Genomic DNA, 19,153 nt, shown 5'->3' with positions numbered 1-19,153 from the left:
GACATTTTCAGTTTCTCTTTTTAACAGGACGTGAAATGTCTTGTACTTGTTTTTCCAATGGTTTCCATTAAAACTCCACTGGAAACCATTAGGTTATACTAAAACCTTTTTGCAGTGTGTTTTGGACATTATTTGAGTATGATTTAAGGGTAACCCAACACATACCAGCAGCAACTTTTGTTTCCACTGCAACCAATAAAATTCCCTTCATAACCAAATCCAGTAGAATTTATGTGATGGTTTCTATCGCTTTTCAGCAGCGTATGCATTCTAAAATGCTAAAATATAGTTTAGTGCTACTCATTATAAATCCAGTGGTTAATGCATAATGATTGTGCTCATCAATGTCACTTTTTACTCGGGCCGTCCAATCACAGCACTGGAACGGCGGGACAAACACTGCATCAACCAATCGGCAGATAGCTGTAGGCTAAAACCGCGGGCATGTTCAAGCTCAAACCGGTGCGCATCGTTTTGCTACGGTTTCCGGGAAACGGTAACGGTGCAACAGGGTTTGAGATGCGTGTTTTTCTTGTTTGGTGGGCGTGTCAAGCATGTCAGCCCAATCAGCAGCAACATGTATATAACCCACGCGGTCTCATAGAGAAAGCTCGCACAATGGGTCCAAGTAATGTATTTTAAATGTGTCGGCTGCAGCTCGGTATACAACAATTGAAGATATTAGAAGATATTTATTTTGCATTATTCCACACGTATTTATTCTGATAAAAAAAGATAAAACATTCCAGACCCCCCTGGACGCGCACACTGGATTTTCTCTTTCTATGTTTGTTTGCTGTACACTCTGTCACACAGCAGTTTTTAGGCATTGTTCTGTTTTTTTGTTATAAGTCAGAAATGGCAACTTCCCACAATAGAAAGTCGGTTGGATCGTTTCCCCCAGGTGTGTGTGCGTTAAATGCGCGCTCTCTTTATGCGCTAGCTCATGTTCAAAGTCTGATGCAAGTTGGGCGTGCAATTTTTACTTATTTTAATGTTTATTTTTAACAAAAATGTGTCTATTGTAATTGAATAAAAAATGCAGGCTTTTTCTGTATTAATCCACTGTTTTTTTCCAGTTATTACCTAACAAATATATTGTAGTCTCTAGGGAACAGTTAATTTGTACATGAGACATTGTGCTTATTCATACTAACGAAGTAACAAACTATAAATCCCGGTTTTCTCAAGCTAATAAACCGTATGAATTTATTTGCTAACAGTGTTGTGCCAAAACTAATGCTTCTGTTATCGTACAGTACTTGAAGATATGCTGTGAACGGCCATGTGTACTGTAGATATTATCCTATTATCTCTGGCTTAATATTTCAGAATCAAAAACACTTTAAGTAATGACGTGAAGCTAACTTCTTCTTGCAAAACTACAAAAAATGCTTGTGACATTCATTTTTTTAATACAAATTTCATGCAGAAAAATGCATTTACAATACATTACTGTGCTATAAACCATCTTGCAAGGAATGAAGTGTGAAACATTTAGATATGAAACTTGAAAGGATTATAAGTATACTGACCTGTAGTTTGACAAGAATGTTAATATAAAGATAATACAATTAAGCACGCATGTCCCTTTATGTTATAGGTGAGGCAGAATAACATGGGGGCAAGCATACAATGTGGAGAAATATGTGTATAAATATTCAGACCATATTCTTGGTGATTGATATAGAGAGAGAGAAATTCTATTGGAGGAATTTGTGTCTCCATCTTTAAGGCCATCTGGTTTTCTCACTTTGGGTGACATTCTGTCTCAAGAGTTTGACTTGGTTCAAGCTTTGTGCTAAAGCCCTCCACACTACCGAATGAAATGAGGTCAGTTCGATTAGGGGAGGAGCTGAATGCGGAGAAATTACATCAGAATTGTTTAAGGAGGAAGGTCCATGGCTGACAGTTTATAAATTCATGAAATAATCGGGCAGGTCCTTAATGATCATTTTAGAATCTCAAAAGACCTGCCACATGTCAGGGCCTGTGAATTTAGCCTTGTAAATGGAGTTTCTCCAGTCTGCAGAGTGGATATTCCAGTAGATCCGAGAGCAGCTTCTTTCCTTCATCTTTGGCATGATTGTAGCTCAGATCCAGTTCTCTCATGTGTGAAGGGTTTGACTTCAGAGCTGAGGCCAGATAAGAACAGTCTTGATAAGAACAGCCTTCCTCCTCTGGATCTTACAGTACGCTATTCTATAAACACACACATGAAGAGTGAAGGTGAGATGATCTGATGAACTAAACGTCCTTCAGTGCCTTAAATTGTGACCCCGCCTGTGATTTCCTAGCTAAAATAAAAATAATTGTGATGCTGTTAATGATACACCACAACCCAACCTTCAAGATATAGAATTCAAAATGTGATTTATTTTTTATATTTACATGAAAAACACTGAAACTAATGATTTCATTGACATTACATTTTATTATTTAAACGGTGTAATTTTACCGAAATGTTCTATAATTTTTTCTCGGAATTTCCATCTAAAATGAAAAATATATATATTTTTACTGGAGTTGTTCGATATTGTTTCACGTATTTTTGAAAAAACGTAAGAAAAACCGTAACCATAAACCGCAGATCTACAAGAAAAACACGATATTTTTGTTATATCTGACAACCCAGACAATTCCTGTTTTTTCAACACGATTTTATTTTTTTGAAATTTCTTAATAACTGTACAATCCCAGAAAAAGACAGTTCCAGGTTCCAAGAAAAATGGGAAAAACAGTTATATATTCTTATATCCTTCAATTTAACAGGAAACAACCTTATATCATGTTGCCCCAGCAAACAGAAAATTTCAGTTTTACAGTGAAGAAAAACAATACTGGAACAGGGCTTCCTTAATATTGATTTTGATTGTCTCTTTGTTTACTTTAGGCCCAAAAACACCTGATGATTCTTGTATCATTAGTTTTAGAAACTACTTTTTTACTATTATAGTATTAAAACAGACCAAAATATTAAATTGCATAAGCAAAAATCAGGTCAGTGTGGTTCAAGGCATGAAACCTGTGCCGTTTGCTGCGTTCTGTCTGTGCAAATATTTTTTATTAATATTCAGCCAAAATATCAGAAACATCTGGTTTTGCTACAACTCAAATAGCTGCAAGTATCTGTTGCGAACTTGGCTACCGAGTGTCACAACTTCCGTAAATGGACTTCGACACGGCATGATGCGAGAGGATCAGACGATGATAAACTAGACGTTTTCTTGGACGAATCTGACAGGGAATTTTAATTTCTTATGTTTTAGATTACTAATAAAATGATACAGATCAGTTTTGTTTATTCAGCTAAAAATCAAGCTTTTGTGGTATCCCCATATGTTTTCATGTTTAAAAATGCTTTCTGTACATGCACATAATAATAAATAGACCCATTTTACAACACTACAAAAGTGTTTTCTTATAAATATGTCCTTTCACTTAAAATGGGAGAATCTCAGCTTTAATGTGATATATTGCATATGGAAAGGATAATTATGGTTCAAGTTTGTTTCAGCTTTAAATTGGATTTTCTCAAAAAAATAAATATAAGAAATCTCTGACATGGCTGTTTATCATGTTCATTACTCTGTGTAGTATCATTTTATGTAGAAAATAGCACATCACACACAATTGACTTTCGCTGGATTTTCACGAATAGATAGATTTGACTGCTACATTTTGTTTGAGTTTAGACATTTTTGTATACAATCCTGTAATACAAATTTTTACTCAAAACTGTTGTTTTACTTTTGACACACAAGTCAGTTAATTACCTCAGTATCTCCCTATGCATATCAATACAATTTTTACATTTAATGTAATTTTCAGTACCTGAAAACCATACCCGAGTAAAAATATAACTCCATTACAAGTTACAAGTCACTAATTACAAAACTACTTCAGTTAAAGTCTTTGCGATCTGATTTTTACAGTACAGGAAAAAACTTTCCTTTTAATTTCACTTGGGTTTTAAGGCTCTGGTATACTTTGTCATATTTTAAAAACTCTATAAACAAAGTACACCAGATAAAGACAATATGTGACGACAAAACCAGTCTTATGGGTCAATTTTTCGAAGCTTTATATGGATGTATGTTAGGATAAGATCATATCTGGAGGAGATACAACAGTTTAAAACTCTATAATCTGAGGGAGCAAAAAAGAGAAAATTCCCTTTGAAGTTGTTAATCAGAGGTGCTGTATTAAGCTATCCATTTGCAAAGATAAAGTTTTTTTTAAAGTAGGCCTACCTTATTCAAGGTAGGAAATTTACAAAAGATGTTCATGGAACATGTTCTTTACTTAATATTCTAATGACTTTTGGCATAAAGGAAAATCGATCAATTTGAACCATACAATGAATTTTTGTCTTTTTCTAAAAATGTTCCCGTGCTACTTTAGACTGGGTGTGTGATCCATTTCAAAACTCAGGAAACCTATATAGAGCAGCACAGAGTCATCCATTGTCTATTAAGTCACATGTGACTGGTAGGCCTATCAGTAACAGCTGTGCGACCAATAGGTTTGTTGACATTATGATGCAATGTGCAGACTGAGGAACAAATGCCTTAATATTAAAACACACACGCAAATAATATGTGTCTACAATGTACATTCATTTACAATCAAAAACAAAGAATTGTTTATAACACACAAACCACTCCTCCTGCACAACATACTTGAGTTTCTCCAGTCTGCAGTGCGAATCTTTCAGTAGCTCCGAGATCATCTTCACTCCTTCAGCTCCTGGGTGATTTTTACTCAGATCCAGCTCTCTTATGTGTGAGGGGTTTGATCTCAGAGCGGAAGTTAGATCAGAGAATCCTTCCTCGGTCAACTTACAGTAATGTAAACTATAATCACACACACAAACAGCAGGTTTAATTCATGTAAAAGCTCACAAACTGCTAGTTCACCCAAGTGACAAGAGAGTGTGGAAAGGATGGCAGAATTTTCATTGAACGATCACTTAAAGGGGCCATGAATTAAAACCACAATTTTAACCCAAGCTTTTTATTATATAAGAGGGAATCGCAGTCACACGAACATCATGTAAGCATCAGAACTTAAAAGAGCATCGTTACCGAGATTACATCTGTTATTGACACCAGGCTCCGTGAACACCAGGTTCTGGAATGCACTTGGGACGTGGAAGTTCGCGTTGTTTTTACATTCAAAAACATCAAAATCATTAAGTAATATGCAATATTCTAACCGGGTGTTGACACTGGTTTGAATGGGCGTTACGCCATGAAGACTTCAAAGTTAACGCCTGCTATGATCGATAGAGGCTTGCGTGGTTAGAGGCTTCTGTGAATTTGGTTAGAGATGTAGCGTTAGGTTACGCATTATTGATAGCTGGATTCCGTACCTGTCAGCATTTGAGACCAGTGGTCGCGAAACGGACATACGATCACAAATCTCAAATGTTAAGAAGTTTCTATGATAAATAAACAAACGGGAGACTCCCGGTAACTTATGGATATCACCCAGCAGCCGAAATAATACCAAAATACTTCAAAACAGCCCCATTTGCAAACTTTGAATAAAACCTTGAAAAATTATATATGAGCCCACCAAATCTTAGACAACCTCTGCAATTAATGCAAATGACTAGAGGTCTAAAGGTAATACTAATCTTGTGCGAATAGTGCTCAGGGCATATCAAGCGATCTCTGACAAAGCAATAGTGCATAATACAAAAATGTTGTACTTACATAAGATTGCTGCGCCATTCCTATCGGTTCTAATATTGACGGCACAGCACAGCTTTTAATTTTAGGCTCTATAAATCCTGTGCCGATCTGTGCCTTGTTGATGAAGGAATCCTCAGAGAAATGAAACGAAACAAACGCTCCATGTTTGTCGCACGTGAGCTGGCACGTCTTTAATGTTAAAAATAAACTTTAACCACGCATTACTAATGTCTGAATCCGAAGGAAGGCTATGCAGCGACTGTGTTCTTCCACAACCAGGGATGACACAATATTTAGCTATCTTTCACAGCACGTTTATTGCTTGCTTACCACTTGAACCAGTGGGCGAGGCTAGAGAAGTAGTCGTTGATATTCTTTCTGTAGGGACTGTGTTCAGCCTAGCAATCACGTCATAGATAGGTGAATTCCAGAACCAGGCGTTCATTGAGCCTGGTGTCAATAGTTGTAATCTCAGTAACAAGAACGTTTTTAGTTCTGACACTTGTTCGCGTGTATGTGATTCCCTCTTATATATCAAAAGCTCGGGTTAAAATTGTGGTTTTGATTCATGCCCCCTTTAATATTAAACGCACACAAATAATACGTGTCTACATGTACTACATTTTAGATTCAAAACATGTGCTTACTGCACAACATACTCAAGTTTTTCCAGTCTGCAGTTCAAATGTTTGAGTAGCTCCGAGATCAGCTTCACTCCTTTAGCTCCTGGGTGATTGTTACTCAGATCCAGCTCTCTTATGTGTGAGGGGTTTGACCTCAGAGCTGAAGTTAGATCAGAGAATCCTTCCTCCGTCAACTCACAGTCATTTAGTCTATAAACACACACACAAACAGCAGGTTTAACTCTGTAGGTGCCGACATATAGTGTCTAAATATGAACATATTAGTTATCAATTAATCAATTAATTTTATCAATTATCTATTAATATCAATTTCCTGAGACTGAAACAAAAGGCAAAAAGTGGAACACCGCTTTTATTTGAAAACATTCACTGCAGAAAACAAGGCAACCATTAGTTCTCTCTTTTACCTGAAAATCATGTACCAAGCCTACTCTACATTAGTTACAAATTCTTTACAATTTTCTGGTATAATGTTTATTTTATAAACAAATTATAGATGTTCTTCCAGAGCAACCCAGAAAAGTGCTCTTAACGGTCTATAACAGGTCTCAAGACCAATCGGTTTTAAACAATATTGTTCCAATAATTTACACATTCTTAAATAACTACAACAACATTTTGCTGATTACATAAATGATCATGACAGAAAGACAGTACTGTACTGTATTTTAACTGTGAGCAGTGTACGAAAGTCCAATAATGCCCCCTACTGGTGCGTGCATGTTTGTTGCCTTAATCAGAACATGTGAGTGATTGATTGATTAAAAAGTAAGTTCTTTGTTTACACTTCAACTTCTTTAAGTAAATCTTGTGTATTATTGACAGTCTACGTATTGTACCATTCATATCGTTTTAACTTTAAATGTACGTTAATTTTATGTTGAGTATCGTAGTGGGTCCGATGCTAACTCATTATTGCATTTTCTGTAGTGACATTTAGATGCGCGAGTAATATTTATACCTTTATTTTGTTTTAATACAAACCCGAGTGAGTTTATAACCTAAGTTGATGCCAGCTGTATCACGCATGTTCATCCTCCAGCAACCGGTTTGTTGTTATTATTTATTGTAAACTGCACAATGTCCTTGTATCATTGTAATACTTTAAAATTTGGTTTATATTGTTTATAATAGATAACTTAATAGCCTACTGTGTTCTGTTTTTTCTGTTTATTGAATACCATACAACAATGCACGCAAATTCCTCACACATGCAGTAACAATCCTAATAAATCCTCCAACTAGGTTATCGCTCGTTCTCGTTTCTCTAGTCGGAAACCCCCATCATCTTTTCTACTAGTACACCACTGAACCCCTGTATAAGCAGCTAAAGTGGTTTAACCAGAGAAAATGATTAATAAAGATTCATACAATTGTATCATTTATTGGTATGCGTTTTGGTAAAATTATCATTTTTGTTTTCATACTGTAAATATAGACATAATGACCTCTTTTTTACTGTGATTTGAGATGTGCATTACATTTTATACATAGATTTGTTAATACCTCAGTATCTCCAGTTTACAGTTTGGGCTCTTCAGTCCATCAGAGATATACTTCACTTCTAAATCCTGTAGATTATTGTAACTCATGTCCAGTTCTCTCAGAGGAGTGTTTGATGATTGTAGAGCTGATGATACACTTTCACAACTCCCAGAAGCGAGTGTACAGCCTGAAAATCTAAACAGAGAACAGAAGCAGAGCATCAGTGTGAGGAGAATATTCTCTTTTGTGTTGGGTTGTCCCTGACTAAGAGTTTCCAGTCGAATCAGAATGGTCAAGACTTGCCTATATTTGACTGATGTGTTTTGGGACAAGACGCAGACACCAGGTAGTCAACAAGGGTACAGCGCAAAGTACAACACAACATTGATACACCGAAAAAACATTCAAACATTAGTTTACAGAATTAAATTAGAACAGAATATGCCTTTCTAATAAATAAAGATAAAAAACGAAATAAGTCAGAATCAAGTCACCAGGTGCAGAAAAAATATTTTTTAGGCAGAATGTCTGAAATGCAGGGAAGCACAATATTCAAAACACAATCCACAAACAGTGCTCTGCCACTTACTAGACCACATCTTGTCGCAAAACAGTTTTTAAAACTACTAGAGAAGTATTTTTTACAAACGGGAAAACAGGACATTCATGTAACACTACCAGATGACATAAGAATGATCCCACACAGGGGACCTGAAGTACAGTATACTTTACTTGTTTATTGCAGGGGTGGAACCAAGTGCAGACAGGTGAGTAAATCCAACAGGTAACATCCACAGGTAAATAATTCAAGAGACAATAGGTTACATCCATGGAAAGTCAAAGTAGACTTCGCTTGACTAAGTATAACACACCTAGACGAATTTACAACAAGACCTGGCTCTGAACAGAACCAAACACAGAGGTATTAAAGAGTCCAGGGAATGATGATCAGGTGTAGGTGGAATCAATATGGCCGAGGAGTCCAAGTGCAAGTCATTATTGGGGATGTAGTTTGTTATTTGTTACCGTTTATTACCAAAAAGTAATAATAGTGTTACTTCTCTCCGCAGTCTTTCTTTATCCTCCTGACTGACGCACGCACCGGAGTGGGCCCGAACCTGGTGTTTATCTTCAAACAGTCGCTATGGGGATACTGGCTTCAGGATAGTAAAGTCTGCTATGGCAGAGCGTAAGATGGATGCATCTGAAAACGAGCGGATGCTTCAGTACCTTCAGTACCTTCAACAGTACCTGTGAAGTCTGGAGGGGGACTCAGGCTAGCTGAGAGCGTGCTGGGGCAACTTGAAACCGGCCTTGAGTATGGAGATTTTCAAATCTGGTTTAGTGAATGAGTTGTCCCCTTCTGGGAAGCTGGTTTGGGGGCAAAGCGTGATGTAGGTTGGAGCAGTATAGTTCGTAAAGCTCCGCTTTGTTGAGCCACCTGGCGAAAAGGGATGTCTGCCAGTGCTGAAGTCTCGAAACTCAGACTCGGACTCGGTCTTGAACTCAGTTTCGAGACCCTATTTTAATGGTCTTGGTCTTGTCATGGACTTGTGTGCATTTTGACTCAGTCTCGACTCATACTCGAACATGTTCAGAATTCGATTTATGCCCGAGTCCACTCGAGTCCCATCAAAAATATTAAATAGGCCTACATTGAAAAGAAGTCACCCTTTGGGCCAAAAATGTAGTTGTTTCTACGGATTTGCATGAAGCCATCTCCTGATTGTCTAATATTGATGTCCAGTGTGTACAAAGTTAAAACTGGTTGAAATTTTGAGTAAATAAGACTAGTTTCAATTTACACATGGAAATAAATTAAGTGAGACTCCTTGAAATGAACTGAGTTGAATGATTTGAATGCAGTAAGAAATCAAGCAATCATTGAATCAAGGTTAAAAATGGATGATTTTTCAATGTTCATTGCATTGAATCAGTATCACTTTTGTACCTCCAAAAATCCCCATTACTGAGATTTTAGCTTTATTTGAGCTCTTGGCTCTCATGTTTTAATGTTAAATTAGGTCTCCTTTAACCATAACTGTGTGTTAAATTACATTAGTTGTGGGAAAGAGTTGATGACTTCTTTATTTTGTATGATATTCTAATTATATGACCAGCACCTGTATATGACATGGTATATTTACTGCACTCTTTGAGCTCGATGCCAGTTTTGTTGTTTCCACAAAACATTGAACATATTCTTGAAGATTTCTATGGGTCTTAATATTATAAAATTCGTTATATAAATAAAGTTAACATGATATGACATTATACAGATGATCAGTTTGTTTGTTTTATTAATTCTTAACGGCATTCTAGCATCTCAGGCTATAGTCATGGCACAGAATATAAAAAGTTTCCAGATTCAAAGCAGTTAACTTTAAATTCTTAGAAACTGTTTTAAGAAACTATAAACCTTCATAATTGTGACCACTATTTTATTGTAGTTGGAGATGTGCATTACATTTATACAACCAGATCATTTAAATACCTCAGTGTCTCCAGTTTACAGTTTGGGCTCTTCAGTCCATCACAGATCATCTTCACCCCTGTATCCTGTAGATCATTGTGACTCATGTCCAGTTCTATCAGATGAGAGTTTGATGATTGTAGAGCTGATGATACACTTTCACAACACTCATCACTGAGATCACAGGCTCTCAATCTAAACAGAGAACAGAAACAAAGTGTCTGTGTGAGGAAAATGTTCTCTTTTGGGCATGTTTTTTTTTCGTCCGTTTTTCATTTGATGGTCAGACTTGTCACATTTGTATTAGATTAGATCTCAATCTCACAAATTGAGCTCAGATCAAGTCCACAATCACAAATCAACACTATTGAAGATCTTAATATGAACTCAAACATTTCTCATCAAATCAACCGAAAACAGATTGTTTCATCTAATCTACATTCATTTTAAACAGTACCTTTCAACAATTGCTTTGTTTGGATCTGTTTCTATTTCTATTGCAGAGTACTTTAAAGGCGGGGTGTCCGATTTCAATGATCAGTTATTGATGTTCAAATCATTAAAACAGACACACCCCTACCCCCATCTTTTGCTTTCATCAGCCCTTGGCTTGACTTATGTCACTCCTCTGCACTGGCACCTTACTGCTGATTGGCTACAAGGTTGTTTTTGTACTCGGCCCGACTTTGTCTAAACAAAGCGTAATTCCGAAATTGGACACCCGCCTTTAAGATATATTTTCTTTATGGTTATTGATTTTTGGCACTGATCCAACCATATGGGTTGCCTGCAAGGGTGTACGTTTGATTTTGACATTGTTGGAGACATAAATAAAATTGGTCTGCAAAGCAGCAAGTTTAATGCCATTTACTTGACTTATTTAAACAATATATTATTACTGTATGTGCAACTGCATCTACAGTCTGGACAAAACTACTTTTTATATACATACCTATTTAAAACACTACACTAACCAAAATTTAGGAGAAAGGTCTGAGAAAAATGAAACTTTAGAGAAATGCAATGATAACATTATATTTTTCATGTTTAAAATAAAAAAATGCAAATACGTTGTGTCAATATTTTGTTTATACTTAATGTGCTTTGGCTCTGCTTGTCGACACGGATTAATCTGATCGTATGGGTTAACTGTGATCACTCCACCGTGATCACACATATCAACATTACAGTAAGAAGTGCTTCATAAAAAGGTTAAAAAAAAGTCATTCGAACAAGTCAAATACCTGCTGCTTTTGATGTCACCCAATGAAAAAAAAGGTTTTTATATATAAATCACACAACACGTTTGAACCTGTTCAGAAAAAAACACATCTCAGTGTCAGTCTTCAGTCCTTTTGGACATATCTCCACCTCTCAAAATCCCTGCTGATATATAAATGTTTATTTCACAGACTCTGTCACTTGGATGTTGACGGCTTGTTTTATGGTTTTGACTTTAAGTGATTCCTCAGATGTAATCATATAATAACTTAATGAATCAATATAAATACATGACATTATACAGAGGATCAGTTTGTTTGTTTTATTCATTCTTTTCGACATTCTAGCATCTCAGGCTATAGTCATGGCACAGAATATCAAATGTTTCCAGATTCAATGCAGTTAACTTTAAACTGTTTTAATATCAGATCAGGTACCTCAGTGTCTCCAGTTTACAGTTTGGGCTCTTCAGTCCGTCACAGATCATCTTCACTCCTGTATGCTGTAGATTATTGTCACTCATGTCCAGTTCTATCAGAGATGAGTTTGATGATTGTATAGCTGATGATAAACTTTCACAACACTCATCACTGAGATCACAGGCTCTCAATCTAAACAGAGAACAGAAAGAAAGTGTCTGTGTGAGGAAAATATTCTCTTTTGGGCATGTGTTTTTGCTGTCCGTTTTTCATTTGATGGTCAGACTTGTCACATTTGTATTAGATTAGATCTCAATCTCACAAACTGAGCTCAGATCAATTCTACAATCACAAATCAACACTATTGAAGTTCTTAATTTGAACTCAAACATTTCTCATCAAATTAACCAAAACAGATTATTTCATCTAATCTACATTTCTACATTCTACATTCATTTTAAACACTACCTTCATACATTCAACAATTGTTTTGTTTGGATCTGTTTCTATTTCTATTGCAGAGTACTTGAATATATATTTTCTTTATGCTTATTGTTTTTTGGCACTGCTCCTCTGCAAGGATGAATCGAATCGTATGGGTTGTCTGCAAGGGTGAAAATTGAATTTTGACATCGTTGGGGACATAAATAAAATTGGTCTGCAAAGCAGCAAGTTTATTGCCATATTCAAAACAACCTGCTCAACTCTATGTGAAAGAGATTTGTTGCACTGCGTTAGACAAATGGTGGTCACACCAGACACTGACTGGTTTTCGGACGCCCGATTACACATTTTACAGTGGCATTTTACTGGCACACCTTTGCAATAATCTTGCTGTGTAATCAACATCTTGATATGCCACACCTGTGAGGTGGATGGAATATCTCCGTAAAGGTGACATGCTCACTAACACAGATTTAGACAGATTTGTGAACAATATTTGAGAGAGATAGGCCTTTTGTGTACATAGAAAAAGTCTTAGATCTTTGAGTTCAGCTCATGAAAAATGGGAAAAGTATTGCGTTTATAATTTTGGTCAATTTATCTTTGAGAAAAACGGAGTGTCTTATTTTCCACCTGTACACTGAAGATACTGAGTTGAACTCTTACTATCCAACATACTTGAGTTTCTCCAGTCTGCAGTGTGAATCTTTCAGTAGATCAGAAATCATCTTCACTACTTCAGCTCCTGGGTGATTGTTGCTCAGATCCAGTTCTCTTATGTGGGAGGGGTTTGACATCAGAGCTAAAGTCATATCACAACAGCCTTTCTCTGTCAACTCACAGCGATATAATCTATAAACACACACATGAACAGTGCAGCTGAAATGATCGGTAACATTAGATACACATTAGAAATCATCTTATACATCTGAAAGATTGTATTATTTTGTATACAGTTCTTTTAGCACCTCAGAATAAACATAGTTCTATTAAATATAGACCCTGATGCACATTGTAGCCTAAAAATTATAAGGCTCTACTCACATTCTGAGAGGTTTCGCGATTAAGAGCTTCAAAGTTTTTGCATTCCATTTGACTTTGTAGATTAAACCTTTTTGTTTTCTTAATAATGTCTCAAAATGTACAAAGTGTAAAGAAAAACATTATATATTGAAAATAAGTCACATGACTCTCAATTTTGAAAAAAATGTCAGATAAAATCATATAATTCCAAGGCGACAAAATATAGATTGTATCTATGGCGCACATAGATATGTTAAATACCTCAATATCTCCAGTTTACAGTTTGAGCTCTTCAGTCCATCAGAGATCATCTTCACCCCTGAATCATGTAGATCATTGTGACCCATGTCCAGTTCTCTCAGAGGAGAGTTTGATGATTGTAGAGCTGATGATACACTTTCACAGGACTCAGAAGTGAGATTACAGTATGACAATCTAAACAGAGAATAGAAGCAGAGTGTCTGTGTCAGATGGTCAGCAGCACAGAGCACATAGGATTAACTTTTTATGTGTTGGAATATTGTCCAGTTGTGGTGGCAAAGAACCCAAAAAACGAACTGTACCTTTAATTAGAGCAATAGTTAAGCCAAAATAAAAGCTTGCTTTAAATTTATGCCATCCCAGAAGATCGACTTCCTCTCTTCAGCTGAAGTGATTTCAGCCATGACAACTGTCAAGATACATTTTAGCAAAGTGGAAAAAGATCTGATACTTCTACAGAGCAAGTATGATGCTTTGCTACATGTGAGGTACAAATTCATAATCTGTCACAAAAGCCGTTTGTCTTTATTTGCTCACCCTCCAGTGTCATGGTTCATGGTTCATGGTTCTTCCACAACAGGACTCCCTGATTTATGTGGGGAGATGCGTTTTTGACCTTGTGGCCTTCCATACTCTCCTTGAGTCTCGTCTGTTTCCCGCCCTCTCCTCTCGTTATTACTGGTTAATTAGTTCATGCCCCGCACCTATCTCTGGTTGATTCTTCCCCTTTATATACTCCTCATGTTTCTTTGTCCTGTGCTTGTTTGTTGTATGTATGTACCTTGTGCCTCATATGTTGTGTATGTTCCTATGCCTTTGCGCCGCGTCTCTTATTATTTTAGAGTACTGTTCTTACCTGTGACCTTATCAAGTACGTCTAGTTTAGTTAGTGTTAGTTATTTGTCAAATGCGTTTTCCTGTGTTAGTTAGTGTAGTTCATGTTATCTGTTATTTCTACGGTATCTTGTTTTCCCGTTTTTTTTTTTTTTCCCATGTGGGAAGTCTTGTTTTGAATTATAAGTTTAGTCCTGCCTATTTTTGCACCCCATCTTGGGCTTTTGTTTGAGTTAATTTTACCATAAATTCTTGTTTTGTTTAACCCTCCACTGTTGCCTGCGCTTGGGTTCTTCCATCCCTGTGATCGTGACACTCCAGTTGTTACAAATGTGTATACATTTCTTTATTGCGCTGACCGCAGATGAGGATATTTCTGCAACTGTGTGTGTTGACTTTGAAGCATCTGTAACCAGAACTTGCCACACTGCAACTGTGTGTCTCAATTTTGCCAGGTATGATAAACTTTGCGCTTTTAATTTTATACTATTTTGATCATCTTTGCTTATTAAGTTAGAATGGTCTTTGTATGCACATTCTATGATTTTAATTAATGTTGTACCTGCCTGGTATAATAAATTGTTATTGTTTATATTATCTGAATTCTTCAAAGTCTGTTATTACAAGTAGATTGAAAGGAACCTACAGCTTTCCTGCAGCTCAGTGGTTCGAGCATTGCGTTAACACCGCAAGGTTGTGGGTTCGATCGCAGGGGATTGCAAATACCTATGTAAAATGTATAGGATAAAGCAATGTAAGTCGCTTTGGACAAAAGCGTCTGCTAAATGTAAACCTCTTCTGTTACCGCAAATCGATGTGTTCGGATAGGATGGACTAGACTTTAAATTATAAATGGGGCATTACTAAAGCTCACATGTTACAGATTTCAACCTATCATCTGGCTTAGCACGTTGCATGATCGTGAGAAAAATAACTGTGCTATGTTTCTGAGAAAGCATATCGCGGCCAAACTTGATATTAGTTTACCCGGCAACCTCTGACTAGATCAAAACTGACCGTTTTGTGTCCGTGAGATCCATGAACCCGGCCGGCATGAGACTGAGCGAATTTGGGGCCCAATCAAAAGAATAACTATAAATGATCAATATTAAAGTATGGAGATTTATAGAGAAGTTAACTTGGATCAACAGATACATTTGAAATGTTATACAAGTTTTATATTAAAATTGCAGTCAGATCAGTCTTAACCACGGAGTCATATAGATTGAACTAAATAGTAACAGTTCTTAAATAATAATCGCTGCGAAGCAGAACACATGATCCCTTCATCCACGACATTGGATTCCGTGGTTGGGCCAATGGGTGGTCTTTTACAATACTGATGACATGCCCTTGTGTTGAGAGGTGTGGAGTCAGATATATAACATATGTTTGCAGTGGTTGGTATGAATGAAAATCATATAAATTATTAAAAGTTCATTATGTGGTTAAATAGAAAATACTCGCATGGCTTTTCTGCAGCATCTCACAGCTGGGATTAGTCTCATGTAGTTTGAATATGATGTTTTGTACGTCGTCAGGTTGAACTCATCCATCACCTCCTCTGACATCATCAGTGTGTAAGTCAACACTGAACACATTGAAGCTGAGAGTTTTGTTCTTGAATTTCTGCCTGAACCCAGGTATCGCTGGATTTCCTCATGTAATGATTTATCTTTTAGCTCAAGTAGGCAGTAATACAGGTTAACTGAAGCTTCAGCTGAGATGTTGTTGTTGTTGTTTAGTAATTGTTTAATGTGTTCTTGAACTTTTGTGATGCTCTCTGTACTGTTCTCAGTCATAAACAAACCATTCAACAGTTTCTGATTTGATTCCAGTGAAATGCCCAGAAGAAACCTCGAGAAAAGGTCTAAATGTCCTCTCTCACTCTGCATTGCTTTATCAACAGCATTGTTGAGTAATTCATGCAAAGTAACTTTTCTCAGGATTTTTTTGAAGCAGAACCAAAGTTCATGGTTGAAGAAAAATGTAAGCTCCTTCAGGTTCTTGTTGAGGTAACTGAGGAACACATGTAGCGCAGCGAGAAACTCTTGAACGCTCAGATGCACAAAGCAGAAAACCTTCATCTCATGCAGTCCAGCTTCTTTCTTAAAGATCTCTGTGAGCATTCCTGTGGACTCAGTCAAGTCTTCACTCAAATCAATACCACATTTTTTCAGCTCTTCCTCATAGAACATTGTGTTTTCATTCTTCAGTTGTTCAAAGGCTAGCTTAGCCAATTTTAAAACCATTGATTTATTTGAATCCAACAACTTGGTATAGTCCCTTTCGATTTTTGTATCATGTTTCCTGTTCTTCATGTTCATCTGTATTAGCAGGAAATGGGTGTACATTTCAGTGAGTGTTGTGGGAATGTCCTCCGTGGTGTTCTCAAGAGTTTCCAAAAGAACAATAGCCGTGATCCAACAGAACACAGGGATGTAACACATGATGTAGAGACTTCGAGATGTCTTGATGTGTGAGATAATTCTGGAGGCCTGAGACTCATCTTTGATTCTCTTTGTGAAGTACTCTTCCTTCTGTTGGTCAGTGAATCCTCGCACCTCTGTGAACAAACCTACATACTCTGAAGGGATTTGATTGGCTGCCGCTGGTCGTGAGGTCACCCAGACAAGAGCTGATGGAAGCAGATGACCTCTGATCAGATTTGTGAACAATTCATCCACAGTTGATTTTTCATCAACATCAGTCACCATTTCACTTTGAAAATTGAAAGGCAGTCGACTCTCATCAAGTCCATCAAAGATAAATGCAAGATTATACTTCTTATATAAATTTGTTTTTTCCAGTTTTTTCAGTTCACGATAAAATTTACTCAGAAACTGATGTAGACTGTTGTTATGATTAATCAAATTAATTTCTCGGAATGGAAGCAGGAACATGGCGTCTATATCCTGATTGGCTTTTCCTTCAGTCCAGTCCAGAATGAACTTGTGCACAGAGATGGTTTTTCCGATGCCAGCGATGCCTTTGGTCAGAACAATCTTTCTCTTTGTTGTTTTTTGTCTCAATGAAGTGAAGATATCGTTGCAGTGGATCGGACTGTCCTGTTGTTTTTTGCTCTTTAAAGCTTCATCAATCTGTAGAATCTCATGTTCTTCATTCACTCCTTTAATATCACCCTCTGTGATGAAGAGCTCTGTGTAAACATCCTTGAGATAAGTTTCTTCTTCCTTTTTGAGATCCAAAATATGCTCTACCTTTTGCTTCATATTGGATTTGTGACTTTTCAAAAATTCTTGCAGCAATAAATCATCTGTTTAAGGAACAGAGAAAAGATGAGGGAGCAAACGTTTTTAAAATCAGTATTTACTAGTTCGTGAATTTCACTGTATGATCTTTTTATTTAGTTTAATTATACCCAGTTCCAAAATAATTTGTGAGATAGCTGTAAAGACGGCTGCTGCACCTTGTTTTTCTGTGTGTCTTCCAGCTGTCTCTGAGGATTCTTGTTGGTCTGTGAAAATAAATGGAGAATACAGAATGGAAAACATATGTGTAGTTTGTGTATAGCAGTTCTGCCAGTTTTCCCCTCAACTTTTTTAAATGAAAAATATATCTCTGATTACAGAATCACCCAAAACTCTATATATCTATTGTCACGTTGTCTTGGTCTCTCCAGTCTTAAAACAGTTTCTGGCTTTTTACTGACTTTCATGAGAAACGCATACATACATAGTTTGACAGCAGACACAAATAAAGTAACATTTTTTTATTCTTTTTGTTTGCATTATTTGTACAACATCAGGGTTGTTAAATTTAATTTACTGGTAATAAAAGACTGTTGACTTATCTTTATTACTTGGTTAAGAGTTACAGAAACACTTCTTCACATTACCTACACGGTTTAAGTTATAGTTGATGTTTACTGGTCCTGATATGATGTTATTAGTGAGTATTGGAGCATTTAAAGTTGCATTTCCATCACCTTTGAACTCAACATTGAGTTCAGTGCGAGACGAAGAGCTGTCCATCTGGACTGGAGCATCTTGCACTGCAGCAGAGAGAAAATTGTATTAAATTCAAAGAGAATAATTTACTTGAGAATCTTCTTAATGTTCCTTTTACTTGTTTTCTAACTGAAATCGGTCCATCTGGTTTTCAATGAGACTTAAATCTTCTAAGATTGTGTTCTTAAAACTCACCCAGTGTTTCCTGAAGCTGAGGAGATGCCATCGTCCTTCACAAGATTTAAACTGCTGTAAACTCCAAATCAGGCTTAAATGAGAAAATGAGTGCTTAATTCATGATTTTTCGCGAATAAGCACAAAACTATTGTGAATCTTAAAGCAATCTAATTAAATGTTGGTCAGTAACCTTGTCGTTATAGTTACTAAACATTTTAAATGTTGGCATTTGTGGATCTTTCTCCTGTCAGGTTGAACTGAGCAACTAATATTCCTTTCACTTTGCTTTTATGTACAAAAACTATGGGTGTGTTTTCTAAAAAAAACATCAGGAAAACAACTGAAACTGGTTTTTCAGGATCTCTGGTTTCTATACTGATTGGGTTGTCTTAGCTGAAGACTGCTTGCACTGACATGTCTTAGCAATTGTTTACAAAATGCACAACTGTAATGTTTGTTTGTTCGAGGTATTTTGCAGAAACAACAAAAATGCATTTTAGTT

General features: G+C 36.5%; 1 protein-coding gene across 3 annotated transcripts; it reads right to left on the bottom strand.

The window, feature by feature from the left end:
* Positions 1-1,395: 1,395 nt before the first annotated feature.
* On the bottom strand, positions 1,396-18,897 carry LOC130414289 (NACHT, LRR and PYD domains-containing protein 12-like). Of its 3 annotated transcripts, none has more exons than XM_056740125.1 (12): positions 18,670-18,897; positions 18,363-18,518; positions 17,934-17,981; positions 15,971-17,780; positions 13,670-13,843; positions 13,064-13,237; positions 11,960-12,133; positions 10,323-10,496; positions 7,850-8,023; positions 6,359-6,532; positions 4,683-4,856; positions 1,396-2,202 (listed from the first exon to the last, which is right to left on the bottom strand). In XM_056740125.1, the coding sequence occupies exons 1-12, from the start codon at positions 18,698-18,700 to the stop codon at positions 2,130-2,132; spliced, it is 3,336 nt and encodes a 1,111-aa protein (XP_056596103.1). In that variant the 5' UTR covers positions 18,701-18,897; the 3' UTR covers positions 1,396-2,129. The 3 variants fall into 3 exon arrangements, with proteins under 3 accessions (XP_056596103.1, XP_056596110.1, XP_056596118.1); XM_056740132.1 differs by having other exon boundaries at positions 18,453-18,518; XM_056740140.1 differs by lacking the exon at positions 18,670-18,897 and having other exon boundaries at positions 18,367-18,507.
* Positions 18,898-19,153: the final 256 nt, after the last annotated feature.

Source organism: Triplophysa dalaica, chromosome 2 (genome assembly GCF_015846415.1).
Source record: "Triplophysa dalaica isolate WHDGS20190420 chromosome 2, ASM1584641v1, whole genome shotgun sequence".
Lineage (NCBI taxonomy): Eukaryota > Metazoa > Chordata > Actinopteri > Cypriniformes > Nemacheilidae > Triplophysa > Triplophysa dalaica.
Note: the sequence above shows the minus strand (reverse complement) of the source record. Positions and strands in the feature narration are given on the sequence as shown.

Coding starts and splice junctions, on each gene's coding strand:
- LOC130414289 (XM_056740125.1), bottom strand. CDS start 18,700: ATGGCATCTCCTCAGCTTCAGGAAACACTGG. Junction 17,982..18,362: donor CTATAACTTAAACCGTGTAG/GTAATGTGAAGA, acceptor TTATTTTCACAG/ACCAACAAGAATCCTCAGAG. Junction 13,844..15,970: donor AGATGCTGCAGAAAAGCCAT/GCGAGTATTTTC, acceptor TTCTCTGTTTAG/ATTGTCATACTGTAATCTCA.